The 22,289-nt window shown below is 38.6% G+C and overlaps 1 protein-coding gene across 13 annotated transcripts in view; it reads left to right on the forward strand.

Moving 5' to 3' along the window:
- Positions 1 to 22,289, forward strand: part of PUM1 (pumilio RNA binding family member 1) — a 163,659-nt gene that overhangs the window by 126,975 nt on the left and 14,395 nt on the right. For 9 of the 13 annotated variants that reach the window (XM_074217887.1, XM_074217886.1, XM_074217875.1 and 6 more), the window contains 6 exons: positions 3,002 to 3,269; positions 4,846 to 4,975; positions 7,973 to 8,107; positions 9,819 to 9,956; positions 15,168 to 15,293; positions 16,281 to 16,402. In XM_074217887.1, coding sequence (XP_074073988.1) covers positions 3,002 to 3,269; positions 4,846 to 4,975; positions 7,973 to 8,107; positions 9,819 to 9,956; positions 15,168 to 15,293; positions 16,281 to 16,402 — 919 coding nt within the window. The remainder of the gene's footprint in view (positions 1 to 3,001; positions 3,270 to 4,845; positions 4,976 to 7,972; positions 8,108 to 9,818; positions 9,957 to 15,167; positions 15,294 to 16,280; positions 16,403 to 22,289) is intronic. The other 4 variants (XM_074217877.1, XM_074217882.1, XM_074217883.1 and 1 more) reach the window with 1 other exon arrangement.

Raw genomic sequence — 22,289 nt, forward strand, 5'->3', positions numbered from 1 at the left:
GGTCACCTTTTTTATTCTTCTGAGATCTTGGTGTTCTGTGATTCATAGCCAGAGGACCTCAGTAGGAGAGGATTGATGTTAAAAGAATGACCCCCTAGCCAGCTGGGGAATGTGGAATGTCCCATCCCACTCCCTATGCTTTCTGACCTTCTGTCCTCCTCTTTGCTTCTGGGCTTGGAATGTCCTCCCCAAGCTGCCCCTAAGGTGGGCATTGGGCATTTCATCACATCCTTTCTGGAGAGAGCTACTCCCTGAGCCACACAGGAGACAGGGAGGACAAGGACACTCCTCCACCCCTTCCTTCCCCTGACTCTGGTGCATTTGCCTGCAGCTACCTCTATGGTCTCTTCACCTCTCTTTGTGGGAACTGAGTGGGGTCCCTGGAACTACAGGCAGGTGCAGTCAACCAGACCAGGGCCCTTCTCGTGTCTCCTGCTTCCTGCATTGGATTCCATTTTCTCTTTCCTCTTTTTCTGCTTCCATCTTCCAGCCAGGGCATTATGGGAAATCGTTTTTCTTTTGACTGCGGCTTCTTTTCTTCACTTCTCATATGAGTGTGTCAGACGTCATTATTCAATTTAGTTTCAAAGTTAAAATTCAGTGACATATTTGGTGGCATTGTTAGTGGCCAAGAGAAATAATTCCTCATTAAAGGAAAATTGACGAGTATTAAAATGTTCTGCAAACTTAAGCATCGCTGATTTCTGATTAGCATTTCAACTTTGACTCTGGAACAGTGGAAAGAGCACTGGGCCAGGAGTCTGGGACCTGGATTCAAATCCTGTCTCTGACACTACTTATTGTGATCTTAGGTAATAGATCAATTAATGTAGTTTATTATATACCTACTGTGTTCTGTGTCCTGGGAATACAGAGAAAAATACTCACCAGCCTGTCCCTGGGAGAGGCTTATAGTCTACATGGGGAAGACAACATATTACATATAAAAGTGTGTGTGTGTGTATATATATCAAGGTAATTTTAATGAAATGTAAGATTTAATCTTTTCTTAACTTTTCTGGGACTCAGTGTTCTCTGTTATAAAATTCTGAGGTCCTGCTGGGTATCTCTTGATGACCCTCCCAGCTTTTGGAATTCTGTGAACTTAGTGAATAATGGTCAGATTATAGCTATTAAAATATTAAAAAAATGGACCCTAGAAGTCATTATTTCTTTTTTTAATTTGCCTCCAATTGAAGTTGAACTGAACCAACATGTATTGATAGAATGAGCATATCAAAAATCCGGAAGGGAGCTCAGGGACAGATAGAGCTTATCAAACAGAACTTTTCACACACAGCTCTCATCGTCATACTAGCAAGTTAACAAAATAACTCCTTGGAGTTATAGAGGCAGAAAACAGCATTTTTGAACGTTGTTTCTTAGTTTTAAGACTACCTTGTTCCCTATTTCAGTAGAGCAAATATTACCTGAATTTTGATCAGACTCTAGGATTTAATCCTTGCTTTCTTACATTTCCTATCTTAAAACAAATGATATAGTCTGTTTTTTTGAGTTAGGGTAGTAAACTTGAGAAGCTTAATTTCTTATTTTTCCATTTCCCTCATGGTCCACTGAGGGAAGCTTCTTTTCATGTTGGTGATGATGTAAACATTTGCTTTAATGGCAGTTTGCTAAAACTTTAGTTTCTTTTTTTTTTAAATCTTTATTTCATGATGAAAATTAGTATGGAAGACAAATCATGAAGTTAGTTAACGTTTCCTTGTGACTAAACTTGACTATCACATTGCTGAAAAGATGAAGTAAAAGTCCAGTTTAGTTATTTAGAGAAGCTTAACTCTTACCATATATAAGTGGTATTTTTAATTATAGCACCTCTCCCCCAACCCACAGAAAATGCAAACCAAACCATACCCTGTCTCATAGTTTTTTAAAAGTGACACTGTTGTAAGAGAAAACATGTCTATATATTATGGGATTACATTGAGGAAGTAAAATTAGGAAAACTCAGAGAAACCATCCTATATTTGTATTTGTATTTTGAGCTTGATCATTTGTTTTGGATCCCACTGCAATTTGTCCCAGGTACCTTATGAAAGCTTGATGTGCATAAATCAAGTTGAACCACAAGTAAAAAAGTCCCCTAAAATGGAGCTCAACAATTGATCACCAAGAATGAGGATGAATTTTAAAAGACACAAGCTAAGCATAAGAGTCTTAAGTGTCATTATTGACTTCTTTCCTACCTTTTGAAATCCTTTAAGTTTTGTCTTGCCTTTGAAGTGAAATCAGAACCTATGGACCAGAGCTACTGTCAAAATGAGGTTATTTGAACAGTTCTTTATCATAATATATGAGAAATTGTACCTACTTCATGATATTATCATGATGCTTTCGACTAGAGTGTATTAGTTTATGCCACTTTGGCTGTTTTTCATCAGAAAAGCATTTCCTGTCTCATCCACCCTACTCAGCTGTCACACATGAGCATCATCAGTAGGGCAAAACTAATTTTTATGCCAGTACTATGGAGCCACTTGTGTCTCATGACAAGAAAGTCTTCTGGTTCTCCTCTATAGTTCTATCTCCCTTCTCCTCATAATCCTCAATTTAATTTAGCCCAAGGCTTTTTGAACTGGTTGTTTTTTTCCTTGCTATTGTGAGTCAGATACCTGGTCATGGGGTTAATGATTTAGAGCTGGAAGGGAAAGAGAGGTTTTCTATTAGAGCTCACATAGTATAGAAGAGATTGATTATTTTCAGTTTCTAGATGCTAACAGTTGTCCCATTAGTTCAGTTGTCATTCTCGGTGAAGATCAAGAACATACATAGTTTGCTGTCCCTTCCACCTAAGTATAATTACTCTATAAGAAGTTTAATTCAGTAAAGATGCTGATAGAGGGACATTATTAGCTAGCTTAGGTTTATTCCCTCAACAGAGTTTCTTTCTCTGCACTGCCTCATTCCCTTCCTTTTCTCTGACCCCTTGTTAAGAGACCCGTTGAGATGGTTCTTTCACTATTTTTGTTCTGACCAATAGGAGGGCTCACTAATGGCAGTGGAAGATACATCTCTGCGGCTCCTGGAGCCGAAGCCAAGTACCGGAGCGCAAGCAGCGCATCTAGCCTGTTTAGCCCCAGTAGCGCCCTCTTCCCTTCTTCACGCATTCGCTATGGCTTGTCGGACGTCATGCCCTCTGGCCGGAGCAGGCTTTTGGAGGACTTCCGTAATAACCGCTACCCCAACTTACAGCTGCGTGAGATTGCGGGGCACATCATGGAATTTTCCCAAGACCAGCATGGGTCCAGGTGAGGACTCAGCATTTTGAATAGCTGGAACTGAATGTTCTGGGCAACTCTGGTTAGCTTTATATCTTGTATATGTAGTTATATTGTCTGTACCATACTGATACTTTCCCAGACTTAACTTATTTATTTTTGTTTTCTTGGGGTAGACTCCCTGCTGAGGACACTGCTCAACTGATGATAGTTTCTATCCTTGAAGTACTTTGTATTTTGAACTTTCTAAATGAGGATATAGGCCCTAGTGACTGAATGTGTGTCTCAGTTGACACAATTTAATATAACTGAAGACAAATCAAATAATCCACATGAAAACATTTTTAAAAATTTGCACATCCAAAGGGGTGGCTAGGTGGCTTAGTGGATAAAGCACCGGCCTTGGAGTCAGGAGGACCTGGGTTCAAATCTGGTCTCAGACACTTAATAATTACCTAGCTGTGTGGCCTTGGGCAAGCCACTTAACCCCATTTGCCTTGCAAAAAAAAAATTTGCACATCCATCCATATCAGGGCCCAGATACTTTCAGATGTTTACATGTAAAGCATCTTTCTAATTTTGTTGTCTTTCCCCCTTCATCATTTTGTGTTTTAGAAATGGAAATATCTAAGGGAAGACCCAAGAGTAGGACTAATTTTTAAAGAATTAACTAATTAGTAGTAGCAAGTGTGGACTTCTCTCTCTCTTTTTTAATACTTAAATACTTCTATGGTGTTGACAGAGACAAAAATACTCTGCTGATATGGACAAGTAGCCTAGGATTGGCATTTTTTCCCCCTTGAGTCTTTGTTTGATCTGTATCAATAAGACAGCTTCTTCCTTGAAGAATTTTGTCTACGAGTATTCGAGATTTTTTTTTTTACCCACACAAAATTCTTGTAGTTAAATCCTCAGGGGGATGTTTATGAATGCTCTGGTCTTATTTCTACTTGTAGAAAACTTAGGTCTTGTTTTCTTTAGCCTCAGAACATAGATTTTTTAAAGAGTCATTACAGTGGCTCCTATTTTCTTTCTTTTTTTTTTAAATTAAGGCAAAGGGGTTAATGACTTGTCCAGGGTCACACAGCTAGGTAATTATTAAGCGTCTGAGGCTGGATTTGAAGTCAGGTCCTCCTGACTCTAGGACCAGTACTCTTTCTCCACTGTGCTACCTAGCTGTCCCCTATTCTTATTTCTACTTGACTTCTGCTACATTTTATCGTAGTTTTTAACATTGAATGTGAGACCAAGCATGAATACAGTGTGACAGGGCTCCTGAATACTTCTATGGGCTCATTTTTGGAAGAACTAACGTAACTCTATTATATGCCTAATGTGTATCCTGCTTTTAAGAAAGAAGAACAACGGAAATCTGAACTTTCTTATGAAAGAAAGAAATAAGTAGAAAAACCAGCCCCAGTATGTTACATGATTATTCACTTTACTAAAACTTTTTTATTTGCTTTACATAAAGGTTCTTTTTAATCTCTTTAAAACCTAGCCCAGCCTATTGCAATTCAGGTAGTACCTGGTTTACAGGCACATCTTAAGCCATCTCTTGGGAGTCCATTTGAAGATCTCCTTCTATTTATCCATTTATTGTTAGATTCATTCAGCTGAAGCTGGAGCGGGCCACACCTGCGGAACGTCAGCTTGTCTTCAATGAAATTCTACAGGCTGCTTACCAGCTAATGGTGGATGTCTTTGGAAACTATGTGATTCAGAAGTTCTTTGAAGTAAGTACTATTTTCTCTGCTTGCTTGAGTTTGTTGTTCTAAGGCCTTTGATGACATGAAAAATTTTCATGATACGTTCCATTTTCATCTGCCTTTGTTTCTCTTCCATTCTGATAGACATATAGCTCTCCTTTTAATCATGCCAGAGACTGCCTTTAGAAATGGACACTAACTAGTCATGAAGAATATTCACAATCACTTAACCATTAGAGAAATACAAATTAAAACAAATCTGCAGGGACTGTTTCATACTTGTCTGATTGGCTAACAGAAAAAACAATGACATTCTCTGCTTATGGGGAGACTGTGGGACAACAGATAACTAATGCACCATTGAAAGAGTTGTGAGTGGGTCCAACTGTTCTGGGGAGCAGTTTGGAAAAGAGCTATAAAACTGGGCATATCCCTTGATCCAGCAAATATCACTATTAGGTCTATCACTATTAGGATATAAAAAAGAAAAGAAAAGAACCCATATGTATAAAAGTATTTTGTGATAGAGAAAATCAAGGGCATGCTCTTCAATTAGGGAGTAATTAAACCTAGTATGCTATGTAAATATAATGGAGTACTCTTGTGTGGTAAGAAATGATGAAGGCGGCTAGGTGGCACAGTGGCTAGAGCACTGGCCTTGGAGTCAGGAGTACCTGGATTCAAATCCAACCTCAGACACTTAGTAATTACCTAGCCGTGTGGCCTTGGGCAAGCCATTTAACCCCATTGCCTTGAAAAATCCAAAAAAAAAATGATGAATGGGCTAGTTGTAGAAAATCCTGGGAAGACTTGTATGAATGGACACAAACTAAGTAGAATCAGGAAACATGTTTATAGAGTAACAGCCATATTGTGAAGATAATTGACTATGATAAACTTAGTAACTCTTAATCCAATGAACTGCACAGAAGCTCAAAGTACTCATGGTATAAAATGCTATCTACTTCTCCATAGAGAACTGATGAACTCAGAATGCAGATTGAAGCACATTTTTTCGCATTTTCATTTTCTTTGTCCTTTTCCTCAGAACATGACCAATATGAAAATATGTTTTGCATGACTTAATATGTGTAATGAGTATCATTTCTTGACTTTTCAATAAGCAAAAGATGGGGCGGAGGCATGGAAAGAATTTAGAACTGAAAATAAAAATATAAAATAAAATGACCAAATGTCCCATGTGAAGGACAAAAGGGGGGGCACTAACAAAAGAATCACTCTTCTGAAAGTTCTTTAGGCATTATTCACATAAGTCGAGCTGAAACCTCCTGAACACATTGAGGTATGTTTTGTTTTAAAAGGGTCCTAAAGATGATGGACTCCCTAACCATTCTCAAAGGAATCATTATTTAATCATTTCAGCAAGGGAAATTCATTTGACTTTTTAAAGTCTCAGTTTCCTTATCTGGAAAGTGAGGATAACATTAATTATAATAACGAATGACATGGTCACCAGAGGGCTCTCCTGAAAGCCAAAAAGAGAGATTCGGGGCCTCTGAAACTTTTCAGTTCAGTTCAATGTGAGGAGCTAATTGCTCCAAGTTGGTATGTATGGTCTTTCCCTTGAGAAACTTAGGATGGAATGCAGTTTTGGAGACAAACTATAAGTCCATGGTAATGTTATTAGTGCCTATAAATGGGACAAAGATGTGTTGTGGGAATGCAGAGAAGAGAGTTGTTAGGGTTGCCTGGGGTGATCCAGGATTCACCCATTCTTATTATTGATGTTTTGTTCTACCCTTTATTTCATTTTAGAGCATATTGTCATTTCTTTCTGATTCATCAGTAGAAGGGCATAATTTGTACTTCACTTTTGAGTGTTTTTAAATATTTATTTTATAAAGATAGATAGGAAGGTTTGGATAGGTTTGAGAGCATGAACAAAGAATTTGCTGTCTCTAATAACTCACCCTAACCATTTCCCTTTATTCCTGGTCCCACCCTCCCTCTGATTGGAAGGTACAGAGCATCTCTCAGGAGGAGAGGAGAAGGTCCTAGGTCTCCTCCTCCTCTCCTGCCCTGCTTCACTTCTTTGTCATATCATTTCCAGGTACCTCCTCTACCCCTTCACCTCCACCCTCTCCTTGAGGGCAGGGACTGCCTTCTGTCCCTATTTGTATTGCCATCCTTAGCTTGGCATCTGGCACACATAGCCTCCTGTATGATATTGAAATATATTGGACTGGATACCTATCTGAAACTAGCAAAACTAGAAAAGTAAAGACCTAACTTAAGACAAAGTGGGAAAGGCGCTGCCTTTCCTCCCATCGCTGCCATCCTAGACACTAATAATCTTTGCTAATGGAGAATAGTTTGTGGCCATTAAAGAGGCTTATTCTTCTGAGTGTGGTACAGTGTAAGTGCTGAACTTGGGAAAGCTCTGAGCTTAAAACCCAGCTCCTGTGTTTAGTTAGCTGTGAGTCTGTGAGAAATTCATTCAGGTTCCTCCATAAAATGGAGTTGTTAATACCTTTGCTAGAGAAGCAGCATGGCATACCAGGTAGCAGACCATCTTCAAAGGAAGCCTTCATCTTAACACATAGTGGCTTTGTAGCCATGTGTAAGTCACTTCCTAGCCCCAAGTAACCATCAGAAATGATTAAATTTACAGTAAAGTTGCCAGGTTCTCTTGGTGCAGGGAATTTTCACACTTGGAGTTCCTAAAAGTAAATACCTGTAGTATCAACCTCATTCCTTTGAGAGACCAGATGAAATTATGGCTTGTAAACATGAAAGCATTTTGGGGCATATAAATATATATGATAACGATGGCAATGGTATCTTCTAAAATCATGGAAGTAATTATGCTCTTTGGTTTAAAAGGCCCTCTCTTTTAGTTTCTAGCTTTAATTAAATCAAAACCCTTTTAAATCAAGCTTAAAAGTAGCAGATCCAATGATAAAAATCTAATGAATGTACATAAGGAAGCATAGTTCTGTTTTTTGTTGTCTCCCTTGAGCTTTAATCTTGATAGTAACCCTTGCTCTTGTGATTGCTTTCCAGTTTGGCAGCCTTGAACAGAAACTGGCTTTGGCAGAAAGGATCCGTGGACACGTCTTGTCCTTGGCTCTGCAGATGTACGGCTGTCGGGTCATCCAGAAAGCCCTTGAGTTTATCCCCCCAGACCAGCAGGTAATTGTAAGTTTCCACTTTAACTTTTTTCTTGATGTTTGTTGTTTCTCTATGTATTACATAATCAGCTATGTATATTAGTCTCCTGTTTTCTTTCTCACTTTTTGTTTTGTGTTTGTAGCTGTTGGCATTTCATTTTTGTGCATGGCAAATGTGAACTATAGAATTGTCTAGTCACAGTCCATAAAGTATCTTAATTGAATAAGTTTTCCCGTCATCAGCTTTTTGACCTTGTTACTTACTTACTCTCCTTGGATTTCAGTTTCCTCATCTCTAAAATGTGAGGACTGAACCAAGTGGCCTCTGACATCTATTCCAGTTCTAGATCTGGGAACTAGAAATTAGCATAAATCTGTTTCATGTAAAAGATGGTTTAATTATTGACAATTAAGTGACAGAGAAATTAGTGAAACTTGAGGCATAAGTGATGAAAATCAGGAGATTTTCACAGTATCCTTCTAATATTGATCTTTCCTTTGTTCTAAGTATCTGAGTTTGCACACTTAAGTTCTTAAATTTCAGTTAATTTAATAAGCATTTATTAACTTATCAACTACTTAGGTATAAAGAACTGTGCTAGTTGATAAGATTATGAAACTAAATACAATTTTTCTCTCCACCCTTCTCTCAATTTGCCCTAGTCTCTGATGTTGAAAGTTTTAAAACTCATTACAATTTATCATGTATACTTAATAGTTGGGGCTTTTGTATTTGTTTTTTTTAGTCTATTTAATCCCTCTGTCCTATCTCATGAACCTGTGAAATTTTACCTGAGTTTTCATTGGATAGTTAATACATTTAATTTTTTTTATGTTGTATTCACTCTGATCTCTTCCTTTTGGTTTTTCCACTTTTATTTTAAACAAGTCAAAGCTCTTCCTAAACAGTCTGCTTCTTAAAGTTGCCTGAAAGGGTATTAGACTGACATCATTTTAAAGATGCCCTTTAGGGGCGTCATATTTCTGATTTGTCCACTTCTAGCCTCTTCCCCTCTTTAGCCCCATTTTTTAAAGAGGAGACATTTTTGGGTTTTTTTCCCTGTCTTTTGTGCCCTTTTCTTAGGGTGCACTTCTGGATGTTCTCTAGTTCTGGTTGCCTGCCTCTGATTTATTTCCAAAAGAGATGGTTTGTTTTTTTTTAAACTGATGTGATGTTGTGTCAGGAAGCCTTCTTGGATATGCCAACTTTTTATTGCTCTGACCCTAATATTGTTCTGGTACTAATAGTTATTCTTCAACTGGAGAGTTTTACAGTGATTTTTGCTTTCTTTGTTCTCATGATTATAATTGTCAGGTTCATTAAGGGAGACATTTAATGATATTTACTGCTTTTAAGCTAGATGGTGGGGAGGGAAACATCCAATAGTGAGGAAGGAAGATTGTATTTCAAATTAGAAGACTGAGCTTTGAGCCCTTCATTACCATTAGTAAGCTTTAAAACTCCTAGCCACTTCTTTCCCAAAGTGGGTCCCTGATTTCTCATCTCAAAACCTATCATATCAAGTTAGATAATATCACTTTTACTTGTAAAACATTTCATCACTGAACTTATATGTCTCTATATTATTGTGAGTGATTTGCAGTGTTTCATATATGATGTCATAATTTCTTGTTTGCCAGTTTGATACCACTGTTTATTGACATATGTCAGTGTTAAGTTATTGTGTAGGTATTTTCTAGCTGTGATTCTGGTGGTGCTTTCTCTTTCTCTCCAATAGAATGAGATGGTACGGGAGTTAGATGGCCATGTCCTGAAATGTGTGAAAGACCAGAATGGTAATCATGTGGTTCAGAAGTGTATCGAATGTGTGCAACCTCAGTCCCTACAGTTTATCATTGATGCATTTAAGGGACAGGTAAGTGACAAGAAAAATCAGTGAAACTCCGAACATGTTTATGGTTTTTGTTATGGATGAGATAGAAAAATGGGAATTCCAACAAAATATTTTAGTGAACTTCAAAGCATAGTAGCTTGTAGCCCTCTAATGTGTGGTACAATAGATAATGCACCAGGCCTCAGATCTGGCCTCGGATTTGAGCTGTGTTACCCATGGTAGGTCATTTTTTAACCTCTTGTCTTCCTTGATTTCTAAACAGTTTTGGGGATACGCCATGGCTCTCTATATAGGGATTTCTATTTGTGTAGGATAGTGTCAGTTTGGGGAAACTTCTTCCTTGAGAAGACCCCACTGATCCCGACCCTGTCAACCTTCTTAATTCTAGTCCATAGATTATTTTTTGTTGTTTGTTTTTGTTTTAACATTTCGGTATTTAAGCTTTACTGACTTAACATTCTGTCATTTTATAACATTCATATATTATATATATTTTTAAATTTATTTAAGGCAATGAGGTTAAGTGACTTGCCCAGGGTCAATTATTAAGGGTCTGAGACAGGATTTGAACTCAGGTCTTCCTGACTCCAGGGCCGGTACTCTATTCACTGTGCCATCTAGTTGCCCCCCATATATTATATATTACTTCTCCCTACTAGAAATTGATAAAAATTATTTTAGAAAAATCTGTATTTTTAAGACTTTAAAAAAAAGAACATACAGCAATGGAATTCCCTTATCTGTATTTTTTTTTTAAATTTGGGTTCTGGGGGTCTTAATAATATTGTGAAGTTTAATTTGTTTTAAAGAAATGATTCCAGTTCAGATTCCTTTTTCAGAATTGTTTGTTACGGTAAAAGTGAACATAAGTGGGTGCAGATGAATTATGACCATGACTGTGGGTATGGGGACAGATGTGGGTGTAGTCATGTGATTTAAGACAAAATTCATAGGATTCTTCTGATTTCAGTTTTTAGTTCAATGCATTTGGTTGATGTAATGGTATCCACTTCATAAACTGTTTAACTATGGCAGCTGTAGCATAGGAAATATTCTTATGAGTTGGAATTAAATGGACTTAAATTGTTGCCTTGTAGACTGAGCAGGCATTAATAAAAGGTAGTGATTGTTAGGTCTTTAGGTAAAAAAGCACAAGTACCAATGAGACATTTCTGGTTTGTTTTTGGAGATGACTTGAACCCATATTTTCTGTCTGATTCACTTCGTCATTCTTCATGTGTTAATCTTCACTGAACTTTTGTAGCTCCATACCTGGATTCTACCTCTTAATGACTGTTATCTCCACTCCCTGTGAACTTCAGGAATTTCTTGTTTTGCCTCTTTCCTCCTCTTATCACACTCTACCTCTCTAGCTCATTGACCTTTCTCCTGGGTCCCTGATACTCCTTTGTAGCAGCATGCTCCTGACATCCATTTGTGTTTCCTGACTGCCCTTCCCTCCCAAATCCAAATCCCTGATCAAGAGAAGTGTAAGTCAGTACCCTGGAGTCTGCCCCACTTTGGTCTTTTCCTTAGCTCTACACAACAGGATTGTATGGGCTCATGCTATCTTGTCAGATTTCTGACTATCCTTCCTCTCCTAGCAATGAGAAAAGTAATGGTTATCAGTAACTGTTCAGAATTTCAAGTCCAGAATATCATTGTGGAGCAGGACCTGGGTTATAACTCTTTAATAGGAATTAGATAGTTAGGGGTGGCTAGGGGCACAGTGGATAAAGCACCGGCCCTGGAGTCAGGAGGACCTGAGTTCAAATCCAGTCTCAGACACTTAATAATTACCTAGCTGTGTGGCCTTGGGCAAGCCACTTAACGCCATTTGCCTTGCAAAAACTTAAAAAAAAAAGAAGGAAATGAGGTAATTAAAGGCACTGTTGACTACCCTACCCAAAAGAGAATGGCTTGTTAAAAGTGCAAACATGTCTTCATTAGCAAGCAGCCTGGTGGTCATCCTGGGGAAGTTCTCTGTCCTGACCATAGATCCTGCCAGGTTCCTTGCCAATCAAAACTCATATTTGATTCAGTCTTTTTTTTTTTGCAAGGCAAATGGGGTTAAGTGGCTTGCCCAAGGCCACACAGCTAGGTAATTATTAAGTGTCTGAGGCTGGATTTGACCCCAGGAACTCCTGACTCCAGGGCCGGTGCTTTATCCACTGTGCCCCCCTAGCTACCCCACTTGATTCAGTCTTGAAGTTCAACTTTGTACCACAGTAACTTTCCCTCAACCCCTGCCCGTTCCCTGCCTTTGAACAAACTACCCTCTTCAGTCCCTCTCCTGCTCTGAACAACCTTTGAGAGCTTAGAGGCTTTTGCTTTCTCATTTTATATGGAAATTACCATGGAAGATACTGGCTGGTTCTCATTGAACTGGAGTGCCTTTGTTGAGTAGAGTGGCAGCTTGACTCTGGTGGATCAGTTGAGAGACTTTCTAGCAGCCAGCCTAGGAAGAGCAAGCAGGAGTGGAGCCTCTGTTTACCCAGTTAAATTTAATAAGTATAGCCTTTAACTCAAGACTGCCTCAGATGACAGATGACAAACAGAAGCCAGCAGTTCCCTTGCCCCTTTCCCAGTCTTCTGTCTCACCTTTGAGATAACCTCATCTCAGGAGATGACAAGAGATGATGGGAGCCTGAATGGATAAAAGGACAAATGGATCCAAGCCCTGATGGACCACTCACAGAAATGTCCTTGCTCTGGCTCTTCTTGAGAACTTAAAATAATTTCATTTTTCCTCATGGAAATCTGCCTGCCTGCTTCTCCCAATTCAAGCTGTGTTGGGCTCACCTGTTCATCACTTTGCTGTCTGAGCATCTTCTCTTTCCTTCCTTTCTTCTCTGGTCTTCTGGCTAGTCAGAGAATAGTGTACCAGTTCACACCTCTGGGGTTAATATCACCATGAGTCGGGGGGCAGGCGGAGGGGATGACAACTAGATTGGCAGGCAGTCTTCTTCATTCACAATCCCCAGGTGACACCAACAGCAAATTATTTGAGGTGTCAATCTTTGACTTATAACAGGGCTTGAAAACCTTTTTGTCTGCCAAGGGCCATGTCTAATATCATTCACAGGTAATATTTGGTCCAACATTTAATTCATTCAACTCTAACCTTCAGTTGCCTCGGTAACACTAAACCAGTATGTGATCTGGAGATTCCCCACTCTTGATTTGCGATCTAAATTTATGCAGCCAAAGTGGGCTTCTCTAATCAGATGGGGAGCTGTTTAATCAGAGGAGATTCTTTGAGTGTATAGTCGGTAGTATAGCTCTACACAACAGGATCTTGTTCATGATGATGACTGTTGCAATTCCACTAGACTTTTTGCATTCACAATGTTTCCCTCTTATCCTTAGTTCTTCATGTGCCAATTATTTCTGACTGTAACTTTTGAGCCCACTGTCTCCAGTATTGGTCAGTGGACAGGTTGAATTCTTGGGAAATGAAATTCACAATTCTTATCCACTAGACAGTTGTTTCTAGTATGTGGTAGGGAAGGATGGATAACTGGGAGGAGAGCACACCTGTGAGCCAATTTATATTTTGTGCTCCAGAATATAAAGGCATTTTTAACATCCCATGAATCTCTGACTCTTAAATGTTCACTCACCTTTGTGGAAGAAGGAGTAGTTTCTACTACCATGTATTTTCTGTAGAGGCAGTCAAGGTAATACCACCCTGGGGGATGACTATTACTACCAGTGAACAAAGAAACCTCTAACTTTGGGGGATTTAAAATCAGCAAAGTGAATGAACTCAATTGACATAAAGCTGTATAATACTGGAGAGAGAAGGGAGGCATGAAGGGCATTGGTCTTGGAGTCAGGGTAGTAGGAAGGATCCTCAGCTTCTGTCTCTCATGCTCTAGGCTATGGGAGCCTGGGCAAGTCCCTTAACTTGCCTTAGTTTCCTCATCTGAAAAACGAGGTTTCTTCCAACTTTCAAATCTATGAACCTAGCCTCTTTATTCTTTGCCTATCTTGGCTCCCTGTTACTTGTTACCATACTCTTAGAGCCTGGAACCTGGATCTTGTTAGGAATTTCTGGTTTTGATTTGGTTGTAAGCCCCCTGACACAGCCTCTCATTCTTGATTCTTCTCAGCTCATTGAACTATCTCCCTAGGTTTTTATTTTTTTTATTTTTTTTTTTTTTTTTGTTTTTCACTACCATCCAGGGTGAAGCTCTCCATCTGCAATTTGCCACTGGCTCCTTGAGCTAGGAAGGATTCTGTGCCATGGATGAGCTACCTAGGCTTGTGAGGCAACCTAGCTCTGGTGCTGGGTCCCATAGGCCAGTAGAAATGGCTTGCAGTATGTTAGTAGTGTCTGCACAAGAGTGATGAGATTCTAATCCTCTCCACTTTATCTCCATATCAAGATGCCACTCTTAACCTTAGTTCTCAGACTGGCATACTCATTTTTCTGATCTGCATAAATTACTTGGAGAGATTTAATGCTGAATTTGCCCACAATCAGTCATATCTCTTGCCAATATTCTTGCTGTAAAATTTCTCCTGCATATGTGACTAGAAATCTATGTTCTGTTGGGTTATAGGGAAGTTTATTTTTTCTAAAAAAAAAACAAACCCCTACATGCTAAAAAAAAACCCAACTTATTCTCTCTTGTTGCTTATGAGTTTAGAAGTTATATCTGGGCAAAAGGGTATGAAGATGAAGCCCCATGAAAGCTCTGAGCAGCAGGAAGAAGGTTACCTTAGTTATATTTATTAGGTTTTTGCAAGGCAAATGGGGTTAAGCGGCTTGCCCAAGGCCACACAGCTAGGTAATTATTAAGTGTCTGAGACCGGATTTGAACCCAGGTACTCCTTACTCCAAGGCTGGTGCTTTATCCACTACGCCACCTAGCCACCCCAAGGTTACCTTAGTTACAGTAGGTTAGTAGTAGTAGTTAGCAGAAGAAACTCAGAGACAATTATGGGACTTGGAGTGGGAAAGTGCCCAGTCTTTGAGGATGTCATCCAACTACTCTGTGCCACATTCCCTCACCTGAAGTAGGAATATTTGTATCCTACCTGTTTGCTAGGGGAATGCACTTGGCTGACTTTAAAGCCCCCTTTGCATGTGGGAGTTGTTACTATTAACTGCAGTTAAAAACAAAGTGCTCTGCCTTTCTTAGACTCTGAAGACAGGATTGTTGAATTGAAATGCATATGCTTATTTTTTTTTCTGGCCGCGGTGGTGGGTTTCTCTTTGCCCAGGTATTTGCACTGTCTACACATCCTTATGGCTGTCGAGTCATTCAGAGGATCCTGGAGCACTGTCTTCCGGAACAGACGCTTCCGATTTTAGAGGAGCTTCACCAGCACACGGAGCAGCTCGTCCAGGTAGTGAAGAATCCAGAAAAGTCACCAACACAGCCAGCATCAGACCCAGCTTTGATCTAGTGGCCTGGAGTTCTGTTTCAGAAAGATGAACTTGACCCTCATAAAATTAGTGAAAGCAGCCTGCCCCTCATTTAAAATTGATGTGGCATGACAATGGGGTGGTGCACCACAGTCTTAGTTCTTATTCTAGCTGTACTATTACACTGCTCTTTGACCTTGGGGAACATGTGGCCCTTTTTCATGTTAGGGAGGTGATGTCTATCACACTGTAGAAAGAGCTCTGAAAGGGCAACCAGGAGGCTTGTGGCTACTCCAGCCTCTGCCACCAGTTACTGGTCCCAGTTTTTCTCTCTACAATGAGGGACCTTCTTTACCAGTTCTGGTAGTCTTTCTTTTTGTGTTTATAGAACTCTGAGGGCCAGACTAGCTTTACTTAGAATTCAGACAACATTTCTGAAAAGGGTATGCCTCTGAATAAGAAGAAATTAAAGTAGCCCTTTAATTTTAAATTCTGGGAGGTAAGAGAAGAGACCGAATGAAGAATTATATAGATTGTACATTTTAAATGTACCCAGGGCTAAAAATAGCGTGAATATCCTGAGTAATTAGGACCTTTCCCCCTCTTAAACATCAAACTAATGCCTTAGAATTTTAGGTCCCCTTTTCTCCAGTCCTGTCCAGGCATTTTCAAGGTCCTGTGTGAGCAGGATCTAACCAAATGGAATTGCAAAGGAAACCACAAAGTAGTGTATCTTAGTTCATGCTGATTCATTCTCTAGTACGAGCAACGTGCACCAGATTTGTAAAGGGGGAATTAGTCCTTTACCTCGTGGACATTTTAAGGGTAAGTGTAGCTTTGTTTGTTCTTCAAAGGAATCATATCAGGGCTTCAAGGGAAATAATGTTGATCAGTCTTAAAGGAATTGTATAGAACCATGGAGATGAGTTTGAATGTAAGCTTGGATTTTCTCTTTGTCATGTCAACAGGACCAGTATGGAAACTATGTAATCCAACATGTATTGGAGCATGGTCGTCCTGAGGATAAAAGCAAAATCGTAGCAGAAATAAGAGGGAATGTGCTTGTATTAAGTCAGCACAAATTTGCAAGGTATGTACATGGTTTCTATCCTACAACAGTTATTTTTGCATAATTCTTGACTACAGGAGATTAAGTTTTGAGTAAAAGGCAGATAGAATAAACCATGTTGTTAATGAACAAAAGTCCTGCTCTTCGATTGGAAACCAAATGGCCTTGGGTTGGTTAAATACTAAGCAATGTCCCTCACTCAACCCTCTTTTATGCTTCTTTGAGCACCCAAATTCTTTGGTGCCCTAGGAATCTGAATTCACACTCTAACATTTGAGCAACACCTGAAAGAAATAGGCAGCAGGCCCAAAGTGGCTGCAAATGTCATTGTTCCTCCAGGAATTTCCCCTCCTTTCCTTTGCACAGAACTTGGTGAATTCATATTTTGACTAACTTATGAATGATGTTGCTGCTGATTACAAATTCTGTTCCAATGGTGGGAATCCAAATGACAGTGAGCTTTTCAGTCCTGACCTAACATTGTTGTTGCTGTTGTGTTGTTGTTGTTGTTGTTTTTAATGATTACCAAAAGCAAGGGAACCCTTGGAAGCTAGCTCTCTGCTGACCTTGTCACTTGTTTGAACATTACAATAATTAGTGTCCTTTCTGCTAGCTTAACTGAATTTGGATGATGCAAAAGGGTGAATAACCTTGTTCCACATATGGGATTGCATGCATTTTAGCCTTGGGGACTGAGACATTAAATTCCTTAGATTAAAATTCATTGTTTCCGATTCACTATGGGAATCAATGGTAAGTGAGCTTCCTTTGTGCCTGATTTCTATGCTTGCTCTTGGAAAGGCCATGAGACCCAGGCCCAGTCTTTGCAGTCAAAGGAACAAGTCAACCATCTTCTTCTGAACAGCTTCATGTATTCTGCCTATCTTTTAATGATTGAACATCTTGTAAGGTCTTGACCAGTTCACAAGTAATACAGCATGTGAATGGACAGTGACTTCAGTTGTAGGCTTCAGGGTACAATTCAGTGACTATCCCCCAGCATATTTCCTAACTTTTGGCAGTAGAGATGGAGGAATTGCCTAGCTACTATTCTTTCAGGGAGAGAGGAGTAGGAATGCCCAAATTAAATTATTTTTTTGCAGTAACTTAGTTCCTAGTGGAATCATATTGCTACTTGGAAGGAAAGAATAAATAAGTGACCATCTTCTGAATTCTAATAGCATTAGTGAGAAGCCTGACCATTAAATTTTATAAAGTTGTCAGGACCAGCTTTATAAAGTACTGATTTTACCTTGAAAAGATGTGTTAACATCATTTCCAGGAATGTTTGCAGAAAACAGGAATTCAGACTTCAATACATGAAGTGGTATCATGGGAAAAAAGAGGATTATTTTGCTTATCTTCAGATGACAGAATTAATACAAATAGGATGACTAGGTTTTGAATAGGAATAGGAACTTTCTTGTTTGAATTTTTAATGTTAGTTTTAAAAAATGACTTTGATTTCCAAATATGTCCCTTTTCTCTCACCTACCCAATTAATCATCTTTTGAAACCAAAGAATTAAGTGAAAAATTAAAAAAAAGCAGCCTAGCAAGACTAACAGATGCATCGACCACATCTGAAAATAAGATGCAGTATATCCTTTACCCATAGAGATCCATTTTTGAATAGGAGAGTTTGGTTAGCATATTTAGTCATCTGTAATCAAGGCTAAGCTTGGATATTATGATTATATTACTCCCTTTTGGTGGGTGATTCCTAAAGCATTTTTGTTAAAATCAGAGTATATATATTATTTTTCTGGTTTTACTTCTTTCTCTCTACATTTGCCTTCCCATTCTTCTGTATACTTTACATTTATCATTTTTTAAAGCTATTCTATTCCATTCCAGTTTCATAGTTTGGCCACATTTAGTTGATAGATATCAGTATTGCTCCCATCTCTTTGTCAGTGTGCTTTATATGTGCTAGACTCTTATATCCTTGACTCTCTTCGGCTGTATGCATGACTGAAGAGTTTATGGCTAGGGCTTTATGTCTGTGCTTTACAACCATGGAATGGGCATTTATTAGGTACCAACTATATGCCAGACACTGTGATTATAAAGTTAAAAATGAAAACTGCCTCAGAAGGGGATGGGGGAGAAGAACACAAAGACTTATAAGTATATACAGAACATTCCCAAGTTTTTAGTGCTGTTTTAAACTATTTAAAACTTAAGATTCTTAGATTTCTCTATGTAAGATAATTTATACAGTAGGAAGGGGAGGGTGGTACTAGTGGTTAAAAAAGAACAGCAAAGGCCTCATATAATAGGTGTCATTTGAACAGTCTCATAGGAAAAGAAAAATTATTAGCGGCCATAATGAGCCACTAGTAGATGCTACATATGAGACTGACCCTGGCAGAGGTGGAATAGAAGGACTAACAAGGAGCCTGGACCAGAGTAGGTAAATATTAATATGGAATGACTTTATATACCAAAGGACTTTTGTGAAGGACTTTATATACCAAACAATGGAGTTTTGTTTTTATCCTCCAGACAGAGGTTGCCCCTGGAGGTAAGGGAACAGGGGAGTCATACCTGTGGTTATTAGTGATCTCTCTGAATTGGAAGAGAGAAAAGCTAGAGGCAATGAAACCAAGTAAAATTTTACTGCAGTGTTCATGGAAGAATTTATAGCCCCTCTAGTCGGGTGACCAAGTGAATGTAAAGATGTTAGGGAGGTAGAATCAAGACTTAGCAACTGACTAGATTTATGTAGAAAGAGGGAGGAACTGAGGACGACACTAAGGATGCTGAGGTCACAAACATGAGTGACTAAGATGGTGGTGGCGGTTGAGAAATGCTTGAATGTATAGAGGTGGGAAAGATGATTTCTTTTTTAGGGGCAGCTAGGTGGCACAGTGATTAAAGCACTGGCCCTGGAGTCAGGAGTACCTGGGTTCAAATCTGGTCTCAGACACTTGATAATTACCTAGCTGTGTGGCCTTGGGCAAGCCACTTAACTCCATTTGCCTTGCAAAAACCTAAAAAAAATTGGACATCCATTTCAAAATGTCGATTAGGTAGTTGTGATATGAGCCTGGAGCTCAGGAGAGGCACCAGGTCTGGATATGAAGTCTGGGAAGTCTTATTTGTAGAGTTGGTAAGTGAATCCAGGAGACTCATCAAATAGAGGCCAGTAACTCCCTCTCTGGGATCCCCAGTCTGGATTGAGGAGAAGGACAACTGTAGAAGGAGCTATAAGATTCTTTCCAACTTAGATTTTGTGACTCTTAAGATCTGAGAATGTCTGTTAATATCAGCACTAACAACAACAAACACTTGTTCTGCGATGCTGGGGATACAGGGCATATTAACATAACCCAGCAAGTTCGGAACAAGTGTGCTAAGCATCCAGAGATGTTTGTATGCTGTGGATAGTGGTGATGTTTAGAGCGTGTTGTTCACAAGAAGGAAGCTCTGAAAATTCTGTCATGAGGTCTCTTCAGTCACTCTAGGGTCAGGTTGATCTAGAAGAGCAAAGAATAGAGACATCTAACTGTTTTGCTTGACGTTAGAAATTTGGGGAATTAACATAGGAACTTGGAGTTTGATAGGAAAACTTGAAATTTTTGATTGTCTTGATTTTTTATTTCTAAATTTTATTCTATTTTTAATTTTTAACCTGATCAAATCCTCCTCAGTTTGTGATAGTGGAAAGATATGCATATGTGTATTTTTTTGAGTACAGATTTGATTCCATCCAGTTCTTGTTTTGAACCAGAAGAATAATGAACAAGAAATCCATCCCATAGGATCCCGATGCGATTTGGCACAAGTTTAGACAATCTTCTAAGAGCTGATAAACTAAAAATCTGGTAAAAAACATGAGAAAAATTTTGCTCCTTTATCATATGAAATTAAATTAGCCTCCTTTTTACCACTTCATTTAAAGATGCATCCCTGCTTCCAGGTAATCTGTTCTGTTATTAGATTGATGGGATTCTCTCCCTCTTCCACTTCAAATTATTTTTCAAAGTAATTTCTATTTTTTTTGCATCTTTTTTTCATTTCTCAATTTATCTCTATCCTATCCCTCCTAAAAAACCATTCCTAACAATAGCAAGATTAACTAACACATCAGCTAAATATAGCATTATATGTAGTTATTCCACACTGCTAAAGATTTGCTTAGATATGAGGAAGTATATCTCTTCCTTGGGGCTAAATTTGATGTTTATCACCACAAATATGCTGGTGAATGTCTTACAACTAGTTTCCTCCCTCCCCAAAAATTGTATACACAAACTTTAAAATTTAACCCAAATTATTAACATTTTTCCCATTTTTTTAAAGTCTAGACAATCTGCACAATGGTAAATTAATCTGGTTTGTAATACTTAGTCAATTTCTGAGATGTAAATGCTTTGATGCCAGCTTCAGCACATCCCTGGATATAATTGCACTTCGTTCAATTTCATTCATTTTATTATTTTTCTGTCTTTATCATTACAGACATTGTGTATCTTGTTTCTCAGTCTCTGCTTGCTTTTCATCATTTCATTTAAGTCTTTCCAGGCTTCTCTGTATTTATTGTATACTCATTGTTTCATATTGCACAGTAATATTGTTTCACTTGTCTAACTTATAACTGGTTTAACTTGGCTTTTTCCCTACTACAAAATGTGTTGCTTTAAGTATTTTATTCCTTTTTTAAAAAAAAAATCATTGACTGAAAGCATCATATATTTTAGTTGCTTTCTTTAGCATTAATTGAAATGACTTCCCAGTTTGTTGAACTAATTCTGTTTTGTGTAGCAATGTATTATTGCATCTCTCTTTCTACAACCCCTCCAACTTTGATTATTTTATTAAGTCAAGATCTTTCATTTCATCCTTCATAATTCATAATGCAAGAAAGACAAACTCATTACAACATGCAGAGTAAATCAAAACTAATTTCAACATCGGCTGTGTCCCATAGATATTTGTCTGGTTCTGCATTCTAAGTCCTTCACCTCTGTCAGGGGGTAGAGAACAGGTTTGTTTATTTTTGGTGTTGTTGAATAGTTTTTCAATCATGTCCAACTCTTTGTGACTTCATTTGGAATTTTCTTGGCAAAAAGATATTGGAGTTGTTTTCTATTTCCTTCTGCAGTTCATTTTACAGATGAGGAAACGTGAAGCAAGTAGGGTTAATTAACTTGCCTGGTTTCATACAGCTGTTGAGTATCTGAGACCAGATTTGAACTAATGAAGATGAGTCTCCTGGCTCTAGACCCTGCACTCTATCCACTGACCCACCCTGCTTCCCAGGTTTCAACTTTAGTCTCCTGAAATCTTGGTTGATATTAAACTAATAGGAGTTTAGTACAATAGTTTTTCATCATAATTCTTTTAAATATAGATATATCTATATAGATATGTAGTCTGTTTTGCTTAGGACTGTTCTTGCCCTTAATCTGCCTTTCCTCTAACTTCTTTGACCTTCTCCTCTTTCTTTTTTTTTTTTTTTATGTTGTTGTTGTTGTTTTTTAATGACCTAATCCTCTTTCCTTCAACCTTTTCCTCTTTCCCTCCTATTTCCCTAGTGAGTGACTTGTATTTCTGTGTGTATGTATGTGTGTGTGTGTGTGCGCATGTGCATGCATGTGTGCCCCTTCTTCCTTCATGTGACCAGTTCCTTTCATGTTTGTATAGATGTCTACTTATACATCCTGATTATGTGTTTATGTGTTAGATTTTTCCTAACCTTCCTCCCTTTCCCTTTCCCCATTCCTCTTCCCCCTCTTTCCGTTCTTTTCTTAAGATCATCAAGACATAACAGAACTATTTCCAGACCTTGTCAAATTGGAATCCCTCTATGACCCCTGGTGATGATAGGGTTAAGAAGGGACACATGTATCAGCTCATATTTGAATGTAAGCAGTTTATCCTTACTTAGTCTTTTATCATTG

The sequence above is a fragment of the Macrotis lagotis genome, chromosome 1 (genome assembly GCF_037893015.1).
Source record: "Macrotis lagotis isolate mMagLag1 chromosome 1, bilby.v1.9.chrom.fasta, whole genome shotgun sequence".
NCBI classification, from domain to species: domain Eukaryota; kingdom Metazoa; phylum Chordata; class Mammalia; order Peramelemorphia; family Peramelidae; genus Macrotis; species Macrotis lagotis.